Source organism: Phaseolus vulgaris, chromosome 9, assembly GCF_051622355.1.
Source record: "Phaseolus vulgaris cultivar YP4 chromosome 9, ASM5162235v1, whole genome shotgun sequence".
NCBI classification, from domain to species: Eukaryota; Viridiplantae; Streptophyta; class Magnoliopsida; order Fabales; family Fabaceae; genus Phaseolus; species Phaseolus vulgaris.
The window spans coordinates 23056810-23080745 of record NC_143506.1 but is presented as its reverse complement, the minus strand read 5'-3'; the positions used below and the strand labels follow the sequence as shown (position 1 = coordinate 23080745).

At 31.1% G+C, this 23936-nt stretch overlaps 2 protein-coding genes and 1 long non-coding RNA gene across 4 annotated transcripts; all 3 read left to right on the top strand.

Annotated features, from left to right (window-relative positions):
- Positions 1-9680: 9680 nt before the first annotated feature.
- On the top strand, positions 9681-10663 carry LOC137821412 (MIZU-KUSSEI-like protein (Protein of unknown function, DUF617)). Its single transcript, XM_068625995.2, has one exon. It carries the CDS (start codon positions 9805-9807, stop codon positions 10540-10542), a length of 738 nt encoding a protein of 245 aa, XP_068482096.1. The 5' UTR covers positions 9681-9804; the 3' UTR covers positions 10543-10663.
- A 2410-nt stretch (positions 10664-13073) lies between these two features.
- On the top strand, positions 13074-13983 carry LOC137822996 (uncharacterized). The gene is made up of 3 exons (XR_011083042.1): positions 13074-13129; positions 13833-13857; positions 13951-13983. It is a non-coding gene; the product is annotated as an uncharacterized LOC137822996 (long non-coding RNA).
- A 2282-nt stretch (positions 13984-16265) lies between these two features.
- Positions 16266-21750, top strand: DPE1 (disproportionating enzyme). Of its 2 annotated transcripts, none has more exons than XM_068624857.1 (15): positions 16266-16986; positions 17072-17160; positions 17232-17292; positions 17450-17528; positions 18166-18302; positions 18414-18572; positions 18677-18753; positions 19229-19368; positions 19449-19480; positions 19558-19632; positions 20123-20195; positions 20294-20382; positions 20924-20968; positions 21059-21211; positions 21390-21750. In XM_068624857.1, the coding sequence occupies exons 1-15, from the start codon at positions 16612-16614 to the stop codon at positions 21492-21494; spliced, it is 1689 nt and encodes a 562-aa protein (XP_068480958.1). In that variant the 5' UTR covers positions 16266-16611; the 3' UTR covers positions 21495-21750. The 2 variants fall into 2 exon arrangements, 1 of the variants encoding a protein (XP_068480958.1); XR_016515503.1 differs by having other exon boundaries at positions 16389-16986; positions 20083-20195.
- Positions 21751-23936: the final 2186 nt, after the last annotated feature.

Below are 23936 nucleotides of genomic sequence, written 5' to 3'. Positions count from 1 at the left end.
GTCAAACAACAAATTAAGATGTTAAGAATGAAGGAAACGACGTCGCACTGTCGCTTCCATTGTCTCCTCCACTAAGGAAAAGAAAAGTAAATAAAATAACATAATAAAATAAATGATGAGAGAGGCGCGTGAATCACGCGCTTCTCGACGCGTCCTTCAAACAGTGCGAAATTTTGTTTCAACGCGCTGTGCTTTTAAAATGAACTGAATTTACGATTTGTCTTAAAAAGTATGCACGTGTGGGTGAGAAATGGGGAGGTGATGCATTTGTTCTATTAATAAGTTTTTTTACTTTACATTGCTTTCTAATTTAAAAAATATAACACTGTTTTATCAAAATAGATTCTTATTTTTGTAATGCTACAGAACTATTACGTTAATAAAAATTTAGATAAAAATTTTATTAACAGGTTTTTTTTTAATTAATTTTCGTTATATTAAACATTTTACAACTATAGTGTTCGTTAATATAAAAAAAGTATTTGTGATGTAAAACTAACAAAATATTTTATTAATAATATTTTTATGAATAAAATGAAAAGTATGTAATTATAAAATAAATATATAATGCTTTGTGATATACAAAAAAGAATTATACTACAATGATTCAAAACTATAGTAACATATAGAGCGATAAATGCCTCGGTAAATTATAATTTTCTAATAAAAATATAATGTTTAATTAAATTATTAAATAAAAAGGTAAAAAAATATTTATTTTATTTATATTAAATAATAAATGTATAACTTATTTGAATAAAAGGCCTAAAAAAGTAAGTTAATATTAATCTCATATTTTATCTTAACTAATATTTTTATTTTTAACGTAATTATAATTAAAAATAAGGAATAAAAAAGAATGATTTTACAATTTACAATTAAAGAGTATAAAAAAAGTCTGCTAACAAAAATAAAATATATGGACTATAATCTGAATTAGTTTGCTAATATAGTGTGTATATATAATTAAATGAAAGACAAACAAAGTTTGGACCAAACAAAAACCTATATTAACTCCTAAATAAACTTCACTAAAAAGTTAACAGATATAAATTAAGACTAACAAGTAAAGGAAAATTCTCCCAATTTCCATACCTTTCCCATGTATCTTCCTAATTAATTTTTTAATTTTAACAATATCATTTTAAGTATAGTGTAAGTTTTGTGGTATTTTTACTAGTGGTGATTATGTTTCATTCGCTTATTTTTTTCATCTTTTTAGAAGTCACAAAACTCATAAAAAAATAGAGTATAAAACTTAAAAGGAAAAATATATATTACACTCACATTGGGGAAGGTGGAATACAAAAAATCTTTTCACCAACACTCTTACACATGCTCAAATGATGAAATTGTCCTCTCAAACGTTGTGGTGACTAGAGAAGAAGGAAAATGTTGCGACTGGAAGGGATGTATGAAGTGTAGGAGTGTAAATGAGGTTAGTTTAAAATGTGAGATTATGCTTTATTTAGGATTATTTAAAATTTTTAAAAATATTAAAATCGACTTTTCACGATCAATATATGAGAGTGCAGGGAGGGGTATGGAGGTGGAGGGAGAATTTGTCACAAGTATATGTAACAACATCATAGAAAAGACAAATTCTCCCTCTACCTCCATATCTTCCCCTGCACCATCATTAATTGTGAAAAATCGATTTTAACCTTTTTAAAAATTTTAAATAACACTAAATGAAGTATAAAGTCACATTTTTAAATAAGCTCAGTTGCACCCTCACACCCCATACTTCCCTTTCAGCCGCAATATTTTCATTCTTCTCCGGTTGCAACGTTTGAGAGAGTAGTCCATCACTTGACATGTGTGAGAGGATTGACGAATTGTTTTCAACGTTCCTCATTGTGAAGATATTTAATTTTTGAGTTTTGTACTCCCTTTTTGCACATCACTAGTTTTTTATTTTTGGATTTTATGGCTTCCAAAAAAATAAAAATAAAAACAAAAGAAAACAGAATTATCACCATTAAAAATATCACAAAACTTACCTCAACCACTAGCCACCACAAGCAACCACCACCACCACTGAAAATGAAGAAAAAACACCACACTCTCTATCATATTTAGAAGAGTATTGTTGAAATTAAAAGAAAAATGGAGGTATAGGAGGAACATATGAATGTAGAGAGAGAATTTGCTCATAAAAAATAACAATTGGAGGGTTGTTTCTTCCTGCACCTCCATGCATTCTTGATGCACTTCAAATTAAATGTGAAAATATTTTTTGTCATTTTGTAAAAAAATAAATTACTTTAAAATAACACATCCTTTATATTTTGGGTTACATAATTCATAAGATATTTTTGAATCCGAAAGTGTTCTCTGAATTTATAGAATCAGGAAGCAATTTAAAAAAATAAATAAAAAATAATATATATATATATATATATATATATATTCATATTACATAATGCAGAAACTTATATAGAATCTAGAAATAACTCCCGGATTATGTAATCCATAATATATTTAAAAAAAATGGTATTCCAGATTATATAATCTATAAGTCTTTTTTGGACTTGAGAGTAGCTTATGGATTATGTAATCTAGATATATTTCAGATTACACAATCCAAAAGTTAATCTCATATCAAAAAAATACTTTTGGATTATGTAAAAAAGACTTTAAAATTACATAATCGAGAAGCTAATTACAAATATAAAAAAAAAAAATTGGATTGTATAATCTGAAATATAAACTACACTTTAACTTTTTTTTTTTACGTTTGAATTATACATAATTAACACTTTAATTTGTACTTAATATCTTTATAATATTACGTCATAATTATGGTTAATGTTTAGCGAAATATACTAACACCATAACTGTACTATAGGTCGAATCAATAGTACATTGATTATAGTTGAATAATATAAAACTTAATTGGGAGACTAAGATATCCTTAAATGAGTTAACCCACCTCACCAACTCACTTAACATGATTGATAGAATTAAATTAAAAAAAAAATCTAACTAAAAAAATAGACTTTAGCTAAATTAATTTATTTGTAACTTAATTTATAGTGAATTACTTATAATAATTAAGATTAATCCACCTTAATAGTATGACTTGTGTAAACTATAAACTATACAATACAAACCTAAAGAGGCCAATAACTTTTCTAATACACTAACAGACTAGTCTATATATTAGAAATGGTATGCTCATCCATAATGTTATAGTACCACCACAAATAATAGTTTAAATTAGTACTACCACAAATGAAGTTGGATTAGGGTTTATTATATGTTGCTTCCACTCATTATCTACATGAGACTTATGAAAATACATGTAACTTAATTGCCAAGGAACTATTTAATGGTTGGAGAAATAATCGAGATTGATTTTCAACAAAGGTTCCACCAACCTTTGTGTATCATCAATTTCAATAAATTGAAGGAAACCATAATTTTCACAAAATAGAACATCTTGAACTCCCTAAGGTTTTAAAAAATAGCTCATCATAGATAGCTAGACAATTTAAGTTGAACTAACCAAATAAAAAATAAATTATTTCATTTTTATCATTTTAAATATTAATTAAATAGAATTTACTTTATAAATTCATAATTTTAATATTAACTTGATATGTAAGATGATATTTCATATGCAGGTTACTTTATTACAATGTATGCATTTATAAAAGAAATTTATTACACTGTAACCAAGAGATTTCTACCATAAAACTACTATTCAAAGTTTTCAGTTTATTTTTTTCTCTTTTTATATGTTTATTATATTATGATTTTATTGTAATTTTTTTTCTTACAAAAGACATATCTAGGGATGGTAAAAACACATGTAACGAATATGTTTGTGGATAAAATATGTTTAATGAATATTTCTGGGTAACAAGTATACATATTTAATTACCTATTTGTTAATAGAGTGGGTATATCATAGTATGCAATTTGGAAATATCTATTATCTGGTAATTATTGTTATTAAATTATATTTAGATATTTAAAAAAATTAAGTGATCAAAATAATTTTGTTGGTGAAAGAATATTATTGAATAGTTTTTAGAGTTAGATTATATATATATATATATATTATTTAGACTTATGAAATTGAAGTTATTTTTAAAAATATTAATTTCTTAAAATTTATATTATTTTATTTTTAGAAAGATTAAATTTATTTGTACGAATACTTTATTATGTAACTTTATTTATATTATACTTTAATTTTTTTTTTCAGTTATCATATTTTAAAAACTTTTTTTTAAATAATTTTATTTAAGACTAAAAAATAAAAAAATTATTAATGGGTATTTATAGATATCCACCCATTATAAAAATTTTCAAACATGAGAATTATTGGATATGTAACTTAAAATTTAAAATGATTTTTTTAATATTTATAGGGATGCTCTAGAGAGGTGCAGAAAGAATTGGCCTTGTTAGGATGTCCATCTACCTCAAAAGAAGGATGTTCATCCATCTCAAAAGAGTTATCTTTTGTTTTCGGCTTTCGCTTCATGAGCTCTCTCAATTTCTACATACACCTTGACAAGTTTTAAAATACCAATTTTATCCTTGGAAGTTTTATTTGGAAGGAATGACCTCTATGGAAGACATGTTTGCTGGTGGTGGAGGAAGGGGACAATTCCAACATGTGGTGGAGCTCATGATATTGTTTAGAAGTAAGAATAGGTGGTTTCAAGTACAAAAGGGTGCTATTTTTTACTATTATTGGTTGAAACGGTGAAGATAAGCTTATCAAAATTCAGAGTCAAAAAAAATATTTTGAAACATTATGACTTCTATAAAAGAGTTTTTGGAATTGGTGGGGAACATTTTAGGTAACACATTTTGGAATAGTGTAGGTGGTGCTTATTATTTTAGATTCGTTTTTTTCGAAAACTTATTTTGTACACTCTGGAAAACATATTCTGGAAGTAATGCACAAGGGTTTTGGAATGGGAAGTCCATAGTATTTATGTTATGGTGTTTATGTCATCCCGAAAGAATGAAAAATTTGTATTCTAAAAAAAGAATATGGAATAATATGTGTGTTAAACTTTCAACAAATTTTATTATTTTGTTTTCTATTTAGTGAACTTTATACTTGATAATTCAACTATTTCTTGTGGATTTGATATTCATTTTTAGGGACAAATTATTACTTTTGGCGGAGTACACTTGTTGTAAAATAGTTATCCATACATTGAATGACCAACAGGGAAGGAAGACATACATATTATTAGGTTGTGAGAGAGAAGATAAGTATATACGATACAAAAAAGACTTAGAAGTTTATGATAATGGAAGTAGGAAATGTGAGTGTCATTTTAGATTGTAAGGAAAATCGGTAAAAGATAGTGATTTACTTTGTGTCTCTCATAATCACGACTCGTAAATACGTTGGTAGGTCATCCATATGTTGGTAGGTTAATACATAATGAGAAGTTCATGTTTGTTGATATGACAAAGAGTTCACTGAAATCTATAAATGTTTTTCTAATAATAAAGTAGCATAGTAAGAAAAATGTAACCACCATAAAACAAGTTTATAGTGCAAGGTATGCATATCGTAGATCGTATTCTGGTAATAAAACTGAAATGCAAAAATTGATGATGTTACTTCGGAGAGACATGTATATTTATTGGTGTAGGTTTAATGAGGGCAAGAATGTGGCGATAGATATATGTTGGACACATCCTAATTCAGTGAAACTATTGAATTCCTTTAATATTGTGTTGATGATGAATAATACCTACAAAACTACTATGTATAGGATGTCCTTACTTGGGGTTGTTGGCGTTACCTGAATAGTACCGACCTTTTCTATTGCATTTGTTATAGTGGCATTTGAACACAAAAATAACTTTGTGTGGGCCCTTGAAAAATTTAAAGGATTGTTTTTTAAAGTTGATTCATATCTTAAGGTCGTAGTTAGTGATAAAGATATTTCTCTCATGAATGTAATAAATATTGTGTTTCCAAAAGTTTGTAATCTACTATGTCACTTTCATATTGAAAAAAATATGAACACAAAGTGTAAAATGTTAGTGAATCCAAGAGAGACATGTGACCAAGTCATGGAAGCTTGGGGATCTATTATGGACTATGATGATGTAGAAATATTTCAACATTGTGTTGAGGCATTTAAAGTTGTTTGTTCACCATGGCCTATGTCAATGGTATTTGGTTAAATCCACACAAATAAATCTTTTTTAAGGCATTGACGAATAAGATTATGTACTTGGGTAACACAAGTAGTAATAGGTATGACCATTTGAACTGTATATTTTTGTTGCATGTCAAGGGAAAGTTAAGTTCATTCATAATTGTTTTTCCTTGTAGGGTTGATGTTGCACGTTGGAGTCTAAAGATGATGTTTTAAACCTCCATGGGAGACTTACACTTTTTATTGGGATATTAACGGATGATAACCTTACAACCTAATGCAATTAAAACTTCATTTCAGAACAACCTTCATGTGGTGGTGGGTCATGTCTTTAACGTGATAACGTACAAAAAAATTGCAGGTTTTGTGTCAAAATATGCTTTACAACATAATGTTGAAGAGAATGATCAAGTTAAATATGTTGTCTTAGATAAAAACCCATTGTGATTGTATCCTTAAATCTACACATGGTCTTCCTTGTGTTTATGAATGACTTCATTTGATGTTGTTAGCATACTACTACATTCAATGAATATGTTATATGGATATGATTAAACTTTCAGATATTTCTTTGATAATGTATAACTGACTAAAGTCACACTTTTATCTGCAAAAATCATGCAACCCACTAGGTAGAACATATAAGCTTAAGTAGAAAGTATCCATTTCATGTTACAACTAATGTCATATGAACAAAAGCCAATATCTCTAACATGGTAATGCAACAACTACAATGATAAAAATAAATGTGGTGAGATATGGGAGAAAGAGAATCACGAGTGAAGGAGAAGAAGATAGAGAACAACCACAAAGGTGGAGCATATTTGGAAAGGAGAAAAGGAGGGAGAGGAGAGAAAAATGTAAGTTTTAATTAAAAACCTATTAGAGTAATTCAGTTATTTCACCTTATTAAAAGGGTGCAAGTGAAAAAACGGAAGATGAAGGAAGCAAAAGACTATTTTTTTTATGGGTGATAGTATTTTGACACCGTGCTCCAGTTTACACTCACAATAAAATATTAATATTTGTAATAAAAAAAATAAAAAAATATCTTTAATGAAAATATAGACCAAATATAAATTGGTAAAATAATTTTTAAAATTAAATTTTAAAATATTAATATTTAGTAGAGTGTGGGATGGAACAAGTAAAAAAATCATTTTCCTTTTTTTATCATATCGCGTAAACCCATATACAGTCCATATACATTCCAACTCTATTACATTATTGTAAGATCTCAATTTTACAGGATTTTTTTTATTGAAATGATATGATAAACATGTTTCAAGTAAGTGAGTGAGGGTATAAAGTAAAATATAAATAACATTTTTTTTTAATTAGTAAGCAATAAAATATTGTTTTTTTTCCTATTTTCAATTTTTGAATTAATTCACAACATATTTTATCTACAAGCTAACGTTAAAAGGTATTTGTGCAACTTTATATGACGTACCTATATTTATCTCTTTTGTGTGAGTTTTTTTGAGGAATCTCTTACCACTTAACTACTTAATATCATACGTGACGACATTTTGTAGAAGAAATAAAAAAAAAGTTTCATGTTGAATACAAAATTTGAAATAACATAATAATAATAATAATAATAATAATAATAATAATAATAATAATAATAATAATAATACATTAATATAACAAAATGTGTATCTAAAATAAACATGCAAAGAGACACGTTTTTGTTGTGTGCATAGTTGAGATGCGTAATACAAATACTTTTCAAAATGTCAGACACTAAAAATGAGGTTTTCGATCATGATGGAGTTATTTTTTTGTTTTTTATTAAAATGGGGTTCGTTTAAAAAAAAATACAAATTGAGGCAAGTCGTGCAAATTCGGCACGACTTCATATGCACAAATCGTCCCAATTAGACATGACTCTGCCACGTCATACTGAAGTCGTGCCAACTTGACACGACTTCTGCCACGTCATAATTTATTTATTTTTAATTTCATTGTTTATATATTGGGTAGTAAGTTATGTAATGTTAAAAATTAATTTGATACATAATTTTCTAAGTGTATTAGTTTTAAAGAACAAAAAATTGGATACTCGTGTATGGATCATGGTTGAATTAATGAATAAATACATAGATAAAAAAATGAATGTTTTAAGAGTGTTATGAAAATACAAAGCAAACCTGACAAAGCAAACATGCCAAGCTATGACCCTCTATGTATTTATTCATTCAATTCAAACATGATTATCCAATTTTTTGTTCCTTAAAACTAACACTCTTAGAAAATTATGTATCAAATTAATTTTTAACATTACATATCTTACTACCCAATACATAAACAATAAAATTAAAAAAAATTAAAAATTATGACGTGGCAGAAGTCATGCCAAGTTGACACGACTTCAGTATGACATGACAGAGTCGTGTCTAATTGGGACGATTTGTGCATATGAAGTCGTGCCGAATTTGCACGACTTGCCTAAATTTATAATTTTTTTTAAACGGTCCCTATTTTAGTAAAAAAAACAAAAAAATAACCCCTGGTCAAAAGCTCCTAAAAAATCATACTATTATAACTTAGACAATATATAAAAATAAGTTCTGATACATCTCAAATTGTAAAAAGAAACTTGTCTTCTATATTTTATATTTATCTAGTATTAATGCAATTTCTTCTTGTTTTCGTACAAGTTTTTTAGTAAGAGCTCTTTTTAATATTCCCATCATAAGCATCTTCTTTTTTCTTCATGGAACGAAAACTTATAGTTTGAAGCATTGAATATATCACTTAATATCTTTCACCAAAAAGTTATTTTGATAAGATAAATCATACCAATTAATTACTATTCATAATATTAAATTTTCAGAAATGCAGCACATTATCCTATAATGTCAGAACCATCTAACCACTTAATCATGATGAGAAGTTCATATGATGATACGTGACTAACCGACCATGAAGACAAACTATGGGTTGACCAAGTCAGCATGGTTAATACACAATTAAGGGTTGTTTAACACAACTCTAAACATAAACCAATCCTCTAATCCGGCACACCAACAAAGGTCCATTAAGGTAATATAAATAGACACAAAATTCAAGAAAACAGTTACGTCATTATCTACATTACTCTGACACATGAATGTCGACACCTTGACTGCTTGACCGTTGGAGTGGTACCAGGAAGGAGAAACAGTAAGCTTGGAGTCATACCGACAAAAATTTCTCATTAATTTAGGTTTATTAAAAATCATAAAATTTGATGAATTACAGTTTATTTAATAAAATTCCCATCCCATTATTATAAGGTTTTAACTTTAATAAACTGAAAAAAATTGTGAAAAGCAAATACGAAAGTCCCATATTTCGGAACTTAATTGATTTGTGTTAATTAAGGTAATGTGCTATTCCTAGGTGTTTTGTATGTTTGATCTGTACGAGATTAGAGTATGAAAGATTATGCAAGAGGAAATAAGAAAGGCTATTTAAAGAATGGAGAAGGAATAACGAGTGAACAGATAAATAGGAGGAGTGTCGAAAGATGGATGTGAAGCCGCAAAAGAAGAAGAAAAGAGAACGTGGGGTTTCCCAAAGTTGAAAGAAAGAAAGGAAATACGTAGCTTCCTCTCTCTTTCATGGCACTGATCTTCTCTTCCTCTAGGTTTGTGAAAGCCAACCAATGGGGGAGCCAAGATCTGCAGAAGCAACACCACCTCCGCCACCACCACCACCAATGGCCCTCTCCCTCGTCCGACCCTCCCAAAAAAAGCGCCAAAAACCCAAAGTCATCCGCGTCTTCCGCTCCGTCTTCCGCTCCCTGCCAATAATAACCCCCTCCTGCAAGTTTCCCTCTCCCGACAACAACCACCACCACCAACACCACAAAACGATCAACAATGGAATCAAAGTCACCGGCACGCTGTTCGGGCGGCGCAAGGGCCGCGTCAGCCTCTCCGTCCAGGAAAACCCCCGGTGCCTCCCGTCCCTGGTGGTGGAACTCTCGATGCACACGAACACCTTGCAGAAGAACATGGCGAGCGGGACGGTGAGGTTGGCGCTGGAGTGCGAGAAGCGTTCGGAGAAGGACAAGACGAGGATCGAGGAGGAACCTTTGTGGAGCATGTACTGCAACGGGAAGAAGAACGGGTACGGCGTGCGGAGGGAGGCGACGGATGAGGACTTGTACGTGATGGAGCTTCTGAAGGCGGTGTCGATGGGCGCGGGCGTTCTTCCATCGAGATCCGAGGTGGAGGAGGGTGGTGACAGTGGCGGTGGCGAGGGAGGAGAGTTGGCGTACATGCGAGCACCGTTCGAGCACGTAGTGGGGTCGAAGGATTCGGAGACTCTGTATATGATGAGCCCGGACTTGCAGGGGAATAGTGGGCCCGATCTTACTATATTTTTTGTGAGGGTTTAATTCACAATTGGATAAATGATGTACAGTTAGTGATCCTGTTTGTGAGTTTTATCAGAGGCTTCATTTGTAGGATTGTTGCGATCCAGATTAGGGTACGTAAATCGAGCTTCTTCTATCTACTCATGCCTATATTTTTCTCTCTCTTTTTTACGTTCACCTCACCAAATAACTTTCTTTCTCACCATTACTAAATCTTGCAAACGCACAACACCTCATCTTTGCACATATATACTACTCAAGATTTAACAACTCCGATAAATCAAAGCAAAATGTATTTATGTTGAAAAGTAACTTTCTTCCTGCAAAATTTCTTTCTCGTGCATTCTTTTTCTTCACCCTGTTCTGTCAACTCCTTTTATCTCCTCCATAAACCATTTCACCTTCACTTCTTCTTTTATATATATTGTTAAGATTATATCTTAAAGTTGAGTTGTAACGGGTGATAAATGTACAAACTTTTGAAAAATGTTACTTTTGATAGAAAAATGATACATTCATCCATATACAATCCTCTTTCTTAACCTAAATTTTCAATTTTTATATGAAATAGCAAAAATATCATTTTTTATATTATTAATTAGAAATTATAGAGTGAAACGGAGTATTAATATATCATTGCTCCATTTGATAACAGCAAAAAAAAATACTTTATCTTGATAATGGTGAGACATGACACGAGGTGGTGTTTATGTGGGAAGAATATTTTTTTCTTTGTAAAGAATTAAGATTTTGAAATTAAAAAAAGGTATTGAAGAAATATAAAAGACGTGAAATTTAAGTCTAAGGAGTGTTTCACTCATGACTCAATCGTTATCAGAAGAAGGAGTGTTTAACTCTTGATTCAATCCGAACTTGAAAACAATCCCATATCGAAAGAATCGAAGGAGAAGATGAGAGTAAATGCAAAAATCTCATTAGTGATGTGCACCACATCGAACAATCATTTCACATATGAAGAATTGAACAAAGAAGTGATAACACCTCCACCAGAGGGAATGAGGTATGCGCGGGAGGAAGAAGAACGAAATCGAAAAAATAAATTTTTAAATTGTCATTCATTTGTATTAAAATATCGGAATATGATACATTAATTCTCATTAAATAAAAAAGACATGCATGACATTCCTAAATAATATTGTTTAATAATCTTTATGTTATTTTTTAATTTAAAATTCTAATATAATTATTATATTATTAAAGTCATTTGTCAACTGCATGTTATTTTTTTATGAGTATCAACAAATTTTTTCCTAAAACATCACCTACATTTGTAAAAAAAAATCATGACACATGCCAAACTCATCAGTTCTCAAATGAAATTTGTAAAATAAAATAAAATCTTACCACATGTTTATCACTTGTGAAATAGATTACAAGTAAGAGTATTGTTAACATACATACTCCTTAACTTTGGACCAAAGGGGATTTTTTGCGGCTGCCATGGTCTGATTGCTGTATGCAGATTTAATTAAATTTGTTGTGACTAATTAAAAAATATGATCCAAACATTTTTTTACCAATTTTCTATTATGAAGGTTTATATCTCCAACAAACGAATATTATGAATTGTAATAAGTAATTGACAAGGAAGGAGATGAACTTAAACCACTTCTAATTTTGTATATGTTTGGATCTATTATATTAAGCTTTTGTAAGATAAAAAAAAAATAGTGTTTTTTAGTTTTGTATGTAGTGATTGTGATCAAACTTTGTGCAACTAATAATAGATTGTTAACTACATTAAACTTCTAAATTCTACAACTAATTGTGGGAATTTAAGAATTTTTAAAGGTTTTCATGGAATTAGCAACTGCTTCACTTGTGATTATTTTTTATAATTATTTGACTCTTTTTTTTGTCCATCTTCTCTTAATTTATTTGAAAATTCAGTTTCATTCATTAATCCACATTTACATTCTTTAAAAGAATATTTTATATGAAATACTCACTTGCATCTAAACAATATAATTATTTTCACTGTACATCGATTAATATAAGACATGTGTTTATTTACTCTTACAGGGAGCTTTGTGGGTTGATTATCGGTGTAGCTGCAATCAGCACAATAGAAATTGGTTTGCTTCCCAAATTGCTTTCGTTTTTTTTTTATTTTCTGTTTCTTGATGTTGTTTTTATCTTTTCCTGTTCGAATCTCTTGAAAACATAATACAATGTGAGAAGAAGATGATGTTTTTGTTAGGTTTAAGTAATTTATTCCTATACCTGTGCCAACTTTTTGTTTTACCACCCGTACCTAAAATCTCAAATCTCTACGACAAGCAATTCATTTTGTTTTTGTTCATATGGTTAGTTTTCTAGAAGTATATAAAACAAGTATAAAATGGAGGCATGGGACCTAAGAACACGTAAAGAAGATGCTCGTATGTACAGGAACTGAAATGTATAGAAGTTAGGTATAAGGACTAAAACGAAAAGCTGGTGCAGACATAGGGATCAAATGATGGTATCTGCCTAATTTTGTTGTCTTATCTACTTTATGTACATTTGTCACAGTTTTTTGACATATATGGACGGGACATCAATTGAGCATATATATCGATGCTACTCAGCTTCTTTTATTGAAAAGGTTCACATTCTTTTCAGGCATATTCATAAGTAATACTGCGTATCTATTATAGAACGAGTAAAAGTTCATTGACTTTTACTTTCCATTTTGAATTTATAATCCACTATTAAATAATATTGATTTCAGCATACTAATATTAGCCATGACTTATGTAGTTTCTTTATTATTATGATTTTTTACATATTGTTTCTAGTATATGACTATACATACATACATACATATATATATATATATATATATATATATGATGGTATTTTATGTTAGGCTCCTCATCCAGTTATTCAGTTCAGTCGTTTATCTCATAAACACAAAAAAACGTTGTTCCTTTGGGTGAATTCAATTGGTTAAGTTGCGGGACACAAATTGAGGTGAACAGGTTTAATCCCCGCAAATCCGCTATGCACTTCATCCCTTTTCCATTCTGTTATCTTATTAGTGCTTGTATTGGAAGACAAGAGGATTGAGAGAGAAGGAACATATGAACAAATTAAATTTATGATGGGTTTTGTCTTGTTAAGGGAAAGTAAGTTTGCATTAAATGTAGAAAATTGGAATTCTGATTAGACTCAAGTTTGTTAATGTAGATTGAAACCCATTTTAGTTTAAAGTTCAAAATTATTATACCTCCTTCATATTTCCTTGAACATAAGAAGATATTGTATAAAGCAAATATTTCTATTTTTTTTCCCTCTTAATACGGCAGCCCCAAATTGAAAGTGGTGACAAAAGTAAGTTTCCATGTCCATACTAGTTCTTTTGTTTTCTAAAGTATCCTTTCCGCACCTATCTGATGTCAAAATTCAATTCTTGCCATGCCTCAGTTATAATGCCTCCATCGGCCCTTGTTCGTGTCGGTTAGTTGTCACTGTTGAACTGTTTTTTATTTTGCTTCAAGATGAACATATACTAAGAGTGAAATTCTAATGCCAACTTTTATCTGCAGCATCTCTGCATATTGATTACCCAATGTTGTTTGAACCGCGTAATGATGCTGCTGAACGGGTTTCTCATTGTGATGTTCTTGAGTTCACTGCAGAGGAAGGCATGATATACATGCCATACTGGGTAGGCATTCCGAAGTAATTGACTCAATATGGGCAATGAGCAATGTTCTAGCTATGTAATGGTATCAGATAAATTTTTCCATAATCAGAACTTCAATGAAGTGAAATGAATAAGGTATACACATCACAGCTTCCATAAGTTAATTTTAACTTGAAAAGAGTCTAAGAGTAGTAACATGCAGAATGAATATGGTAAGCCACCTTTGATGAGGAGGAGGAGTATTTGGACGTCTGTATTTTCAAATGCACACGATGTTGGTGCTGCATTTGCTGAAACTGTTGTAACCTTGCAGAAAAAATTATCCCATTGAGTGAGTTCCCACGATCCAAAGCCATGTCACCATCCTCACTGATTTGAGATCCACCGTTGAAGGAATACGATGGCACAGCTTTTAAGCGAGTTTTGAGAATCTTGAAGGCAGCACTTTACTGCATGATAACATAAAATGAGGTGTTAACATGAACAGCAAACCCATTTGTATCATCAAAATTTAGTGTTTACACATTCAATATTATTGTCAACCTATGAATGCATATACTGTCTCTTCGTACAATAGTAAATATATTATATGATCAATATAATAAAAAAAATTGTGATAATGTAAATCGAAGACAAGGATAAACAACTCAATTTTTGTATACTTAAGTTACAACTCATAATATTATTATTTTACTATTTTTTTCATATCATTTATGTCATATACAACGAAAGAAGGGTAAAAAGTATTATGAGGATCGAGAATATTCTTGGAAGGAAGTGAGACTTGGTTGGGAACAACGTAGTATGATTTCATCGTTAAAGAATTTGAAAGCCACCAAAAATAGTAGCAACCAGCTATTCGAATTGTTACATAATCATACATTTCTCCATATTCTTTTTCCCTTTCAACGAAAAAGAAACACCAACCAAAGGATGTCTGCATTCTCTCAATTTAATTTACAAGAAGTCCTCTCCCAGGTTACCAAAATGAACTATAAGATGCAAAAATGTGAGCTGAAACATAAAACTAATACTAACCAATCTATACATACATGAATATTTAGATTAGTTAAATCATCAGTTCACCTAAAGGAAACAGCTGTCAAAACATCGTTAGATCAATCCTATTCAGCATATGTTAGCCATTGCACATAAACAAAGGAACACAAACGCTGTAACCATGTAACTATTTTCATCGTACATCAATTAGATTCGAACTCAGATATATCTCATCCATATCGATAAATACAGAATATTCCGAACTCTGCTGCCACCATGAGAAAAAACCAAGCCACGCCACTTCACCTCTTATACAAACAAGCAAAAACCTCTTGGTCCTTCTCTTCAGTCAGCACCGATTTTCTTTCCTCGTAGGGTGTGTTTCCCTTTTGTCACATTCCTCCTGCCTTGCCTATTGTTTTTTCCTTTTACCTCCATGTTTAAGAAAGTATCACTAAAGCAAGAGTCGACACCGTGCACACTAACCCACATTTAAAGCGACACACGTGACAATGAAATGTCAGAATGAAATTGTGTTTGTTGACTGACGTGGCAAGTTTGATTGGAATTTATGAAATAATAAATTTTTATGTCAAATTTGAATCCTGCTCACTTTTGCTCTCTTTTTGTAATGGTGTAATATACTACGTTATCTAACCGGTGTAACGCTGCTCTTACTTAAACTTTTTTAAAAAAATTTGTTTTGTTGTCAGTTGAGTATATTACAATGATTAAGCCATTTAACCTTGTAATATATCACACTCTTACTTAATTTTTTTTTTTATTTTGTTGTGAGTATTTGGTTGGTACTTTTCTTTACTTTTTTCTTCTTGACGAGGTCACTTCTAATGGGATCGTTGCTTTTTTTTTTTCTTTTGTTTGAAATTTTCTCGTTTCTTCGCCCCTATTTAAACGCTAAATCCTTACGCTCTTATAAAATTGACCTTATTGTCACACCACTTCATCAAAATTATTAACAAAATCTCACTCTCACATTTATCCAATGCCTCTGCGGTATCAAGTATCCGGTGTTAATAAAACATTTTCTTTAAAAAGAATTGATTAATTAGAGCAGTTATATGTTCATGGGTTTATTGCATACTCCTTTGGCCAATTTACTTGAAATATTAGTTATTTCAATAATAAATTCTCCAAAAACTTGGAAAGTAAACAATTATTTGCTTGTAAAGGAAAACAAAAATATCACAAGTTTAGTGTGATTCACTGTAATAGTTAGTGATATGACAGGGAGGAGTCTGCACATTTCATACATTTCTGTCCGTTGAGTTTGCCTAGGATCACACAGTGATGACAGACAGGTTCTGTCTGGTTGTGCCTTCACGAGTTTCCTGGCACCGCTCACTCTACTCTTCAAGAGAATGCAGCTGATTTTCTTTTTCCAAATTACACTGAAATTCGTAGATAGAGACAGATAAGGCATGGCTCTGGCATTGAACATCTCAGTGTGTTTCCCACACCACCGTTGCCCCGTTCTCTTCAAACCCTCCAAACCAAATCTCTCCTTCCCCGTCGCTTCCGCTTTCTCTTCGTTAACTCAACGCACCGTTTCCGTAGGTGAAGATTTACCCGACAACTACAGCGATTGGATTCCCAACTCTGACCTTCGCAGAAGATGCGGCATTCTACTCCATCCGACGTCGTTTCGAGGCCCCTACGGCATCGGCGATCTCGGTCACGAGGCCTTCCGTTTCATCGATTGGCTCCACCGCGCCGGTTGCTCCGTTTGGCAGGTTCTTCCTCTCGTGCCGCCTGGCAGAAAAGCCAACGAAGAAGGATCCCCTTACTCTGGCCAGGTTCGATTCGATTCGGTTCAGATAGTTTCTTTTTCCCCTAAACTATTTCGGTGCAATGCACTTACTTTCACATTCTGATTTTCAGGATGCGAATTGTGGCAACACGCTCTTGATCTCTCTTCAAGGCCTCGTCGACGATGGATTGTTGGAGAAACACGAGCTTCCTCAACCGATGTGAGTCGCGTAGTTTTTCAGTTTTATTTGTTCTAGTTTCCTTTTTTCAACGTTTTGTTAAATGAATGCAGTGATGCAGAGCGCGTCAATTTTTCACTCGTTGCTGACCTTAAGGATCCTCTGATAACCAAGGTAAGGTGTTTACAACATGTTATTGCTAGGATTGTTCCTCACTTCATCCATCTACCTTGTTTATTTTATTTTTTGTGACTCTTCCTTTGTTTCATGGGCATCTTTGTGTGTTAGGTGTTTAATATTGATTTCCCTCCTTTTGAAATTCCATATGTAGGCTGCAGAGAGGCTCATTTCAAGTGAAGGAGAACTCAAAACGCAATTCGAGAATTTCCGAAAGGACCCCGACGTATCAAGTTAGACACTTATTTTTACAATTCATATGTAATTGGATATATGTCTTTGAGTTCCAGTGCCTTTGAAATAGTAATTTGATCATACGATTATTTTATATTATATGTAAGTGCACAGTTAGTTTGTGTGCATATTTGGACTGTTCTTTTACCCTTTTTCTTCCCACAGCTTTGGTGGATTTTATCCTCCTATTCGTTGCTATTTCCTCTGTTAAAGCAGCTTTTTGAAATGGGAAAATAAATAAAATGTTGAAGTTTGTTGTGATCGCAAATTCCAATTAAACAATTGCAACAAGATAATCAGTTCAAGCTAGAAAAAAAAATTAAATATATGAATACTTATGCATGTTTCTTATGGATGGTTGCAGCATGGAAACAACTTATTGAATTTAGGATTACGTGTTACAGAAGTTGGAAGGAAATAAACATTAGGATTTGTGGTGATAATAAGTAAAATACTGAGTGGACAGAGGATTTGAACACTGAGAAGTTTCTTTTGGGTTTGAAGATACATGCAACTTTCTTAATGTTACTTACATATCAGTTTGCAAGACTTACCTTGGAAAATCTTTCAAAATCAATTAGAGGAATTTCTTTCTTTTGTAAGGTTGTAACTTGTAATATCTTTGCAATGCTGTAGGCTGGCTTGAAGATGCAGCGTATTTTGCTGCTATTGATGACAGTTTAAACACATTCAGCTGGTACAATTGGCCTGAACCTTTAAGAAATCGCCATCTTGTAGCTTTAGAAGACATTTACCAACAGAAACAAGATTTTGTAAGGACATAAATTATCGTTATAGCTCAAATTATTGTCTACTTGTTATCACTACTCTTCTACTTGTAGCCAGAAGGGTTCTTGATGAGTCATTTATACTTTTGCATGCAGATAAATGTATTTATTGCCCAACAGTTTTTGTTTCAAAGGCAGTGGCAGAAAGTCCGCTGCTATGCACAGAGTAAGGGAATCAGTATAATGGGAGACATGCCAATATATGTTGGTTATCACAGCGCAGATGTTTGGGCAAATAAGAAACATTTTTTACTGGTTAGTAGTACCTAAAGAATGTCTCTGAAGTCTGGTATGACCTTTTTAATTTTTTGGAGCAAATTGTACCTTTTGATCATAAAATCTCTATGTTTATCTGACAGAACCGGAAAGGCTTTCCACTTTCAGTGAGTGGTGTTCCTCCTGATGCATTCAGTGAAACTGGTCAGCTTTGGGGCAGGTTTGAAGTTAATCCCATGATAAATATTTTGTTATACATATTTTCCACGTTTTTTTATTTAATTCTCGTCCTGATTCTTTATTTGCTTCTTCTGTGATTATGGTGAAAAAGCATCTTCTTTGACTTGTTCCAACTCAATTTAGTTCCTTTCACTTTCCAAGCTTTAACCATCTGTGCCTTATAGACAATATATCCTGCTTGATATTTCTATTAGAAAGGGACAGGACTCAAACCCAAAGTTAGCTCAAAGGGAGAGGATTGTCTAGGTCTTATATCAAACATTTAGGCCATATTTCTAGTCAATGTAGGATATTTTAACAATCTCAAGACCCTGTTTCAGCCTTTTTCTCCTTGGTATTTTTCTTTATTGTAATAACTACTATCATGTTATACTGTAGTACATTTTAATAGGTTTCCTGTCCCGTATAGATTACTGATTTCTCATATTTTATATTGTCAACTTTTAATCAAAAAGCCCCCTATATGATTGGAAAGCCATGGAGAAAGATGGATACTCATGGTGGATACGTCGCATACGAAGAGCACAAAATCTATTTGATGAATTTAGGATTGACCACTTTAGAGGATTTGCTGGATATTGGGCTGTTCCCGCTGGTAAGCATACACTCTACAATAAGCTTATTTCACTTGCTTGGTGCGTTGTTCTAAAATGTGTGTGGTCTACAAATGTGCAGAAGCAAAAGTAGCTATGCTTGGAAAGTGGAAGGTCAGAGCCTCTCATGTTGTTCTTTCTTTAATTTATTTGGTCAAACTATAATCTGCTTAGTATCATTTAAATGATAGGTAGGACCTGGAGTGTCCTTGTTTGACGCCATTTTCAGAGCTGTTGGCAGGATTAATATAATAGCAGAAGACCTGGTATGCATTATTAAAACAAACTCAATAGTTGTTTTAGGGTTAAATATGTTTTTAGTTTCTCAAATTTAAGCTAAGTTTGTTTTTGGTACTCTAAAATGGATCTTTTTAGTCTCTGTAATTTGACAAAAAGGGTTGTTTTAGTCCATTTGTTCAAACTGTTCATATCTCAATGTAGTCAAAATAAATGTGGTAGGGTATTTGATGGTAAGAACGCAAAATCGAATAGATTGTCATGTAAACAATTTATAATCGTTAGTTTATGTAACAAGCTCAAATTTTAACAGTATTTGGGACAAAAAGACTAAACCAAACATTTTTCAAATGACAAGGACTAAAAAAATCAATTTTAAATTTGAGAGACCAAAAACAAACTTATACCAACTTTGCAGGAATAAAAGCATATTTAAACCATGAGATCATTGCATTCATTCATTCCTGACTCTTTCTTAGGGTACCCATTGTAAAGTTTTGGGTTTGTGATTTATGAAAGGGAGTTATCACTGAGGATGTAGTCCAACTAAGACGATCCATTGGAGCACCTGGAATGGCTGTTCTCCAGTTCGGTAATGATGGATTTCTAATTTTGTTTACCATGTTCAGTTTCTTGCCCTAAGTAATTCAAAGTGGCTGAATATTTTCTTATCTAATTAACTTTATCCAGGATTTGGGGGCGGTGCTAATAACCCTCATTTGCCACATAATCATGAGTGCAATCAAGTTGTCTATACAGGGACTCATGACAATGACACAGTAAGAATTTCTTTAGCCATACATCTATGGTGTTGCATGTCTGTCTTATAGAAAGGACCTGGGTGTATGCTCTACAGAAATCAGTCAAAGATTATGATAGGGTAGGGATCTGATATCTTAATTAAAAAGTCTGGGGAAGAACTCCCAGTATACAAAATAGAACGAACATACTATTGAACTTTGAGGTTCAGCACCTTTTAATGTCCAAAGGCTCATTACCTCACAAATTGACGAGATGTCTCTCCCTCTCACCCCTTATTTACATGCAACATGCCTTATTTTTCTAATTATCTCAGCCCCGACCAACTCTCTCATTAATTATTCAACAATATCTAACAGATTGCCAATAAGACAAGATTTTCTATATGGAGAACCCACACTTTTTTTGTGTGGAATGTTTTACCTATTGAAATTGATGCATGCGTCTGACATGTATAACTTCAGATATCTTAGTTGCTTTGTTTGTATACTTCTGTCATGTCTTAAAAAATATTACCTGTCAATGCTAAAAACCTTGAGAAGAATTGCCTTTCTTCTACAGATCGGAGGCTGGTGGAAGGCTTTGAGCCAAGAAGAGAAATCCAATGTAGGTTTGGTTGTGTTTGTGAAGTTATGAAATGTATTTTTGAACCATGTTGAGCGAGAGTTCATCTCCCTCTTCATTTTCATATTTCAGGTACTAAGTTATCTTTCATTAAATGAGGGAGATGACATTTCTTGGGCTCTAATCCAGAGAGCATTGGGTTCTGTTTCTCAAACAACAATAATACCTATGCAAGATGTTCTTGGATTGGGTAGTTCTGCCAGGATGAATATTCCCGCAACTCAGGTAAAATGTTATGCATGATGTTCATTTTGTTCTGGCAACATTTTGGTTTATTTAACCTGAACAAAGAAAATAAAAATGTTAGAAGACTTGACATCTGGACAATTTTAGACCCCACCAGCCCCCCTCACAAAATAAATAAATAAAATCATGACATTGGTTGATCCCCTGATTAATGCAGTTTGGAAACTGGGGTTGGAGAATTGCAAGTTCGGTGAGCTTTGATGGCTTGGAGAGAGAGGCAGACAGACTCAGAGAAATGCTTTCAATGTATGGCCGGCTTTGAATATGAATTTCTTTGAGTGTTAAAGTTGAAGAGTTTTCCTTTTAACGGAAGCATAAGTTAAGTGGAAAATGCTACAGTTTGGATGAAGTTGAGAAATGAAACTGGGTGCTTGTTTTAGGGTAAAGTAATTTGAGAAGGCTGGATGCTATGCTTCAATGGAAATTTGTAAAAATGATAATGCCGAGCTCTTACATATTGTAATGCTATGTAAAACATGCTTGTTTAAATATGAAAAAAAAAGTGGTATGTTATATTATATCAATTACCATTTCATAGTAATGTTTATTAACAAAAAATGTCAGAAGATTTGAATGTCATAATGTGAATGTAACGCAGGAGTACAATCACCAATATTTTTGCTCGTGCACTCGTTAGTGTTGGAAGTGCATGCTTGGTTTCGTGGTGGTTGCATAGATAATTGCATTCATCCTGATCAAATCCCTTTAGACCATAGGACAACCAGAGGCCTAAAAGCTTGTAAACTCACTTTTTTTTTGTCAAAGTTGCTCAAGTTCAAATGAACTTGACAAATGCCAGTGAGCTCGTAATTATATCAGAGTACTCAAATCATAGTCGTTCAACTGCTACTAGGGACACTTGTTCAGGAAATAAGATTTTAGAGTTTAGGGTTCTACAATAATTAATAATTTAAAACACTTAGAAGAAGTCAAAATTATATGAATTATCAATTATATGGAAGAACAATAGTTAAAAAGATAAGCATTTTATAAAAGGAAAAGTAGTCTGAATTTGAAAAAAAAAAAACATCAATTATATTTGCATAAAAGAAACTAAACCCTAAACATAATAAAAATCATATTTACGTAAAAGAAACTAAACATAATAGAAATCAATTAAACAAATCATAAACATTAAACATAGTGCACCTCAAAGAAGGAGTTTTCACTTTATCTTCGATGAGAGGGAAAAGTCTATTTGAAAATGAATTTCCGATACTTAATTCAGTAGGAACATAAAGATTGCAAGCTTTTAACTCTATGAGAGTTAAAAGTATGAGACAAGATAAATTGTACTTTTTGGAGAGTGAATATTTATAGATTTGGTAACAAAAATTTTGGTTGCTAGTTAGATACCAATTTAGAAATTATTTAATAATAAAAAAAATTAATTTAAAAACAAAAAAAATTTAGTGTCTAAAATGATCTCTAATTTAGTAACTATAATAATTAATTATTATTTTTTTTTTAAATTGATTTCTATTTTACGTAATGCATAATGAAATATAGATAAAAGCAAGAGAGTAAGCGAAAAGGCAAAGTTTTGGTGTAAAACCCTAGTAAAAGGGTTAGAAGAGAGAGACCATGAAGTGCGAGAGGAGATAGGCGAGAGTGGAACGTGAATGAGAGAAAAAAAATGACATGAAGAATGAAGGAGAAAGGGAGAATTCACATCTCATCTTCATAATGCATTTGGTGAATGGTTTTTTTTTATATCTTTTCAAGTGTTTGAATTTTGATTTTTAAAAACGTGGAAGTGACATGTGACAAAAGTGACCCCTAAAAGTAGTTTTTAAGTATATTATAAATAGATATATTTTCAATTCTATATTAGGATTTGTGAGGAGGAGGAAAGTGGACCTGTGATGTTAGTTTGTTTGAATTGAGAGATGATAAAGTGGATTTGTGAAGATGATATATTGAATTTTGTAAGTGATGTGGTAGTTGGGAAAAAATTTAGAAACTATTTTAAAAGTGTGAAATGTAAGTTTATAAATTTATTTTGTTATTAAAAAATATTTAAATAATAAAATATGATATTTTTTTAAGATTTGAGTTAATTAATTTTTTTGTAATGTATAATATTCATAATTGTCAATATTTTGAATAAAAAATTAGAGTTATATATAGAAATTGTTACATAAAAATAAATAATTAAAATATTCAAAATTTTAAAAATATAATATAAAATAATTTTGTATTAAATTAAAATGATATATTATAATTTTGTATTATAATTATATATTTTTTTATATTATAATTTTTTTATATTATTTATAACTATATATTATTATTAATAGTATAATTAAATATTTTTATTACACAAATTTATGTAATATTTAATATATTAATTTTATATTGTATATATAATTATATTAATAATGATAATAGTAATAAAAGTAATTTATATATTATATATAAAATAATATTATGTATAATTATTATAAAGAAGTTAATATATTTTAAATTTATTTTAATATACAAAAGATATTTATAAAATAAAATTACTATATTATTTTTTATAATGAATATTATTATTATTATATAAATTTAAATATGTATTATCAGTAATTATATATATTTATTTTTATTAATTATTAATATTTATATTTATTAATATTAATATTATGTGTGAAAAATAGTGATTTGTGTTTGAATAACATGATAAAATTGGTGCAAAAGTAACCCTAATCCAATAGCCACA

What these genes read in the sequence shown, in the direction of transcription:
- LOC137821412 (XM_068625995.2), top strand. Translation starts at nt 9,805, where the DNA reads ATGGGGGAGCCAAGATCTGCAGAAGCAACACCACCTCCGCCACCACCA.
- DPE1 (XM_068624857.1), top strand. Translation starts at nt 16,612, where the DNA reads ATGGCTCTGGCATTGAACATCTCAGTGTGTTTCCCACACCACCGTTGC. An exon ending in AGGATCCTCTGATAACCAAG is followed by an intron (nt 17,293 to 17,449) that starts GTAAGGTGTTTA and finishes TTCCATATGTAG; the next exon opens with GCTGCAGAGAGGCTCATTTC. An exon ending in GGACTCATGACAATGACACA is followed by an intron (nt 20,383 to 20,923) that starts GTAAGAATTTCT and finishes TTTCTTCTACAG; the next exon opens with ATCGGAGGCTGGTGGAAGGC.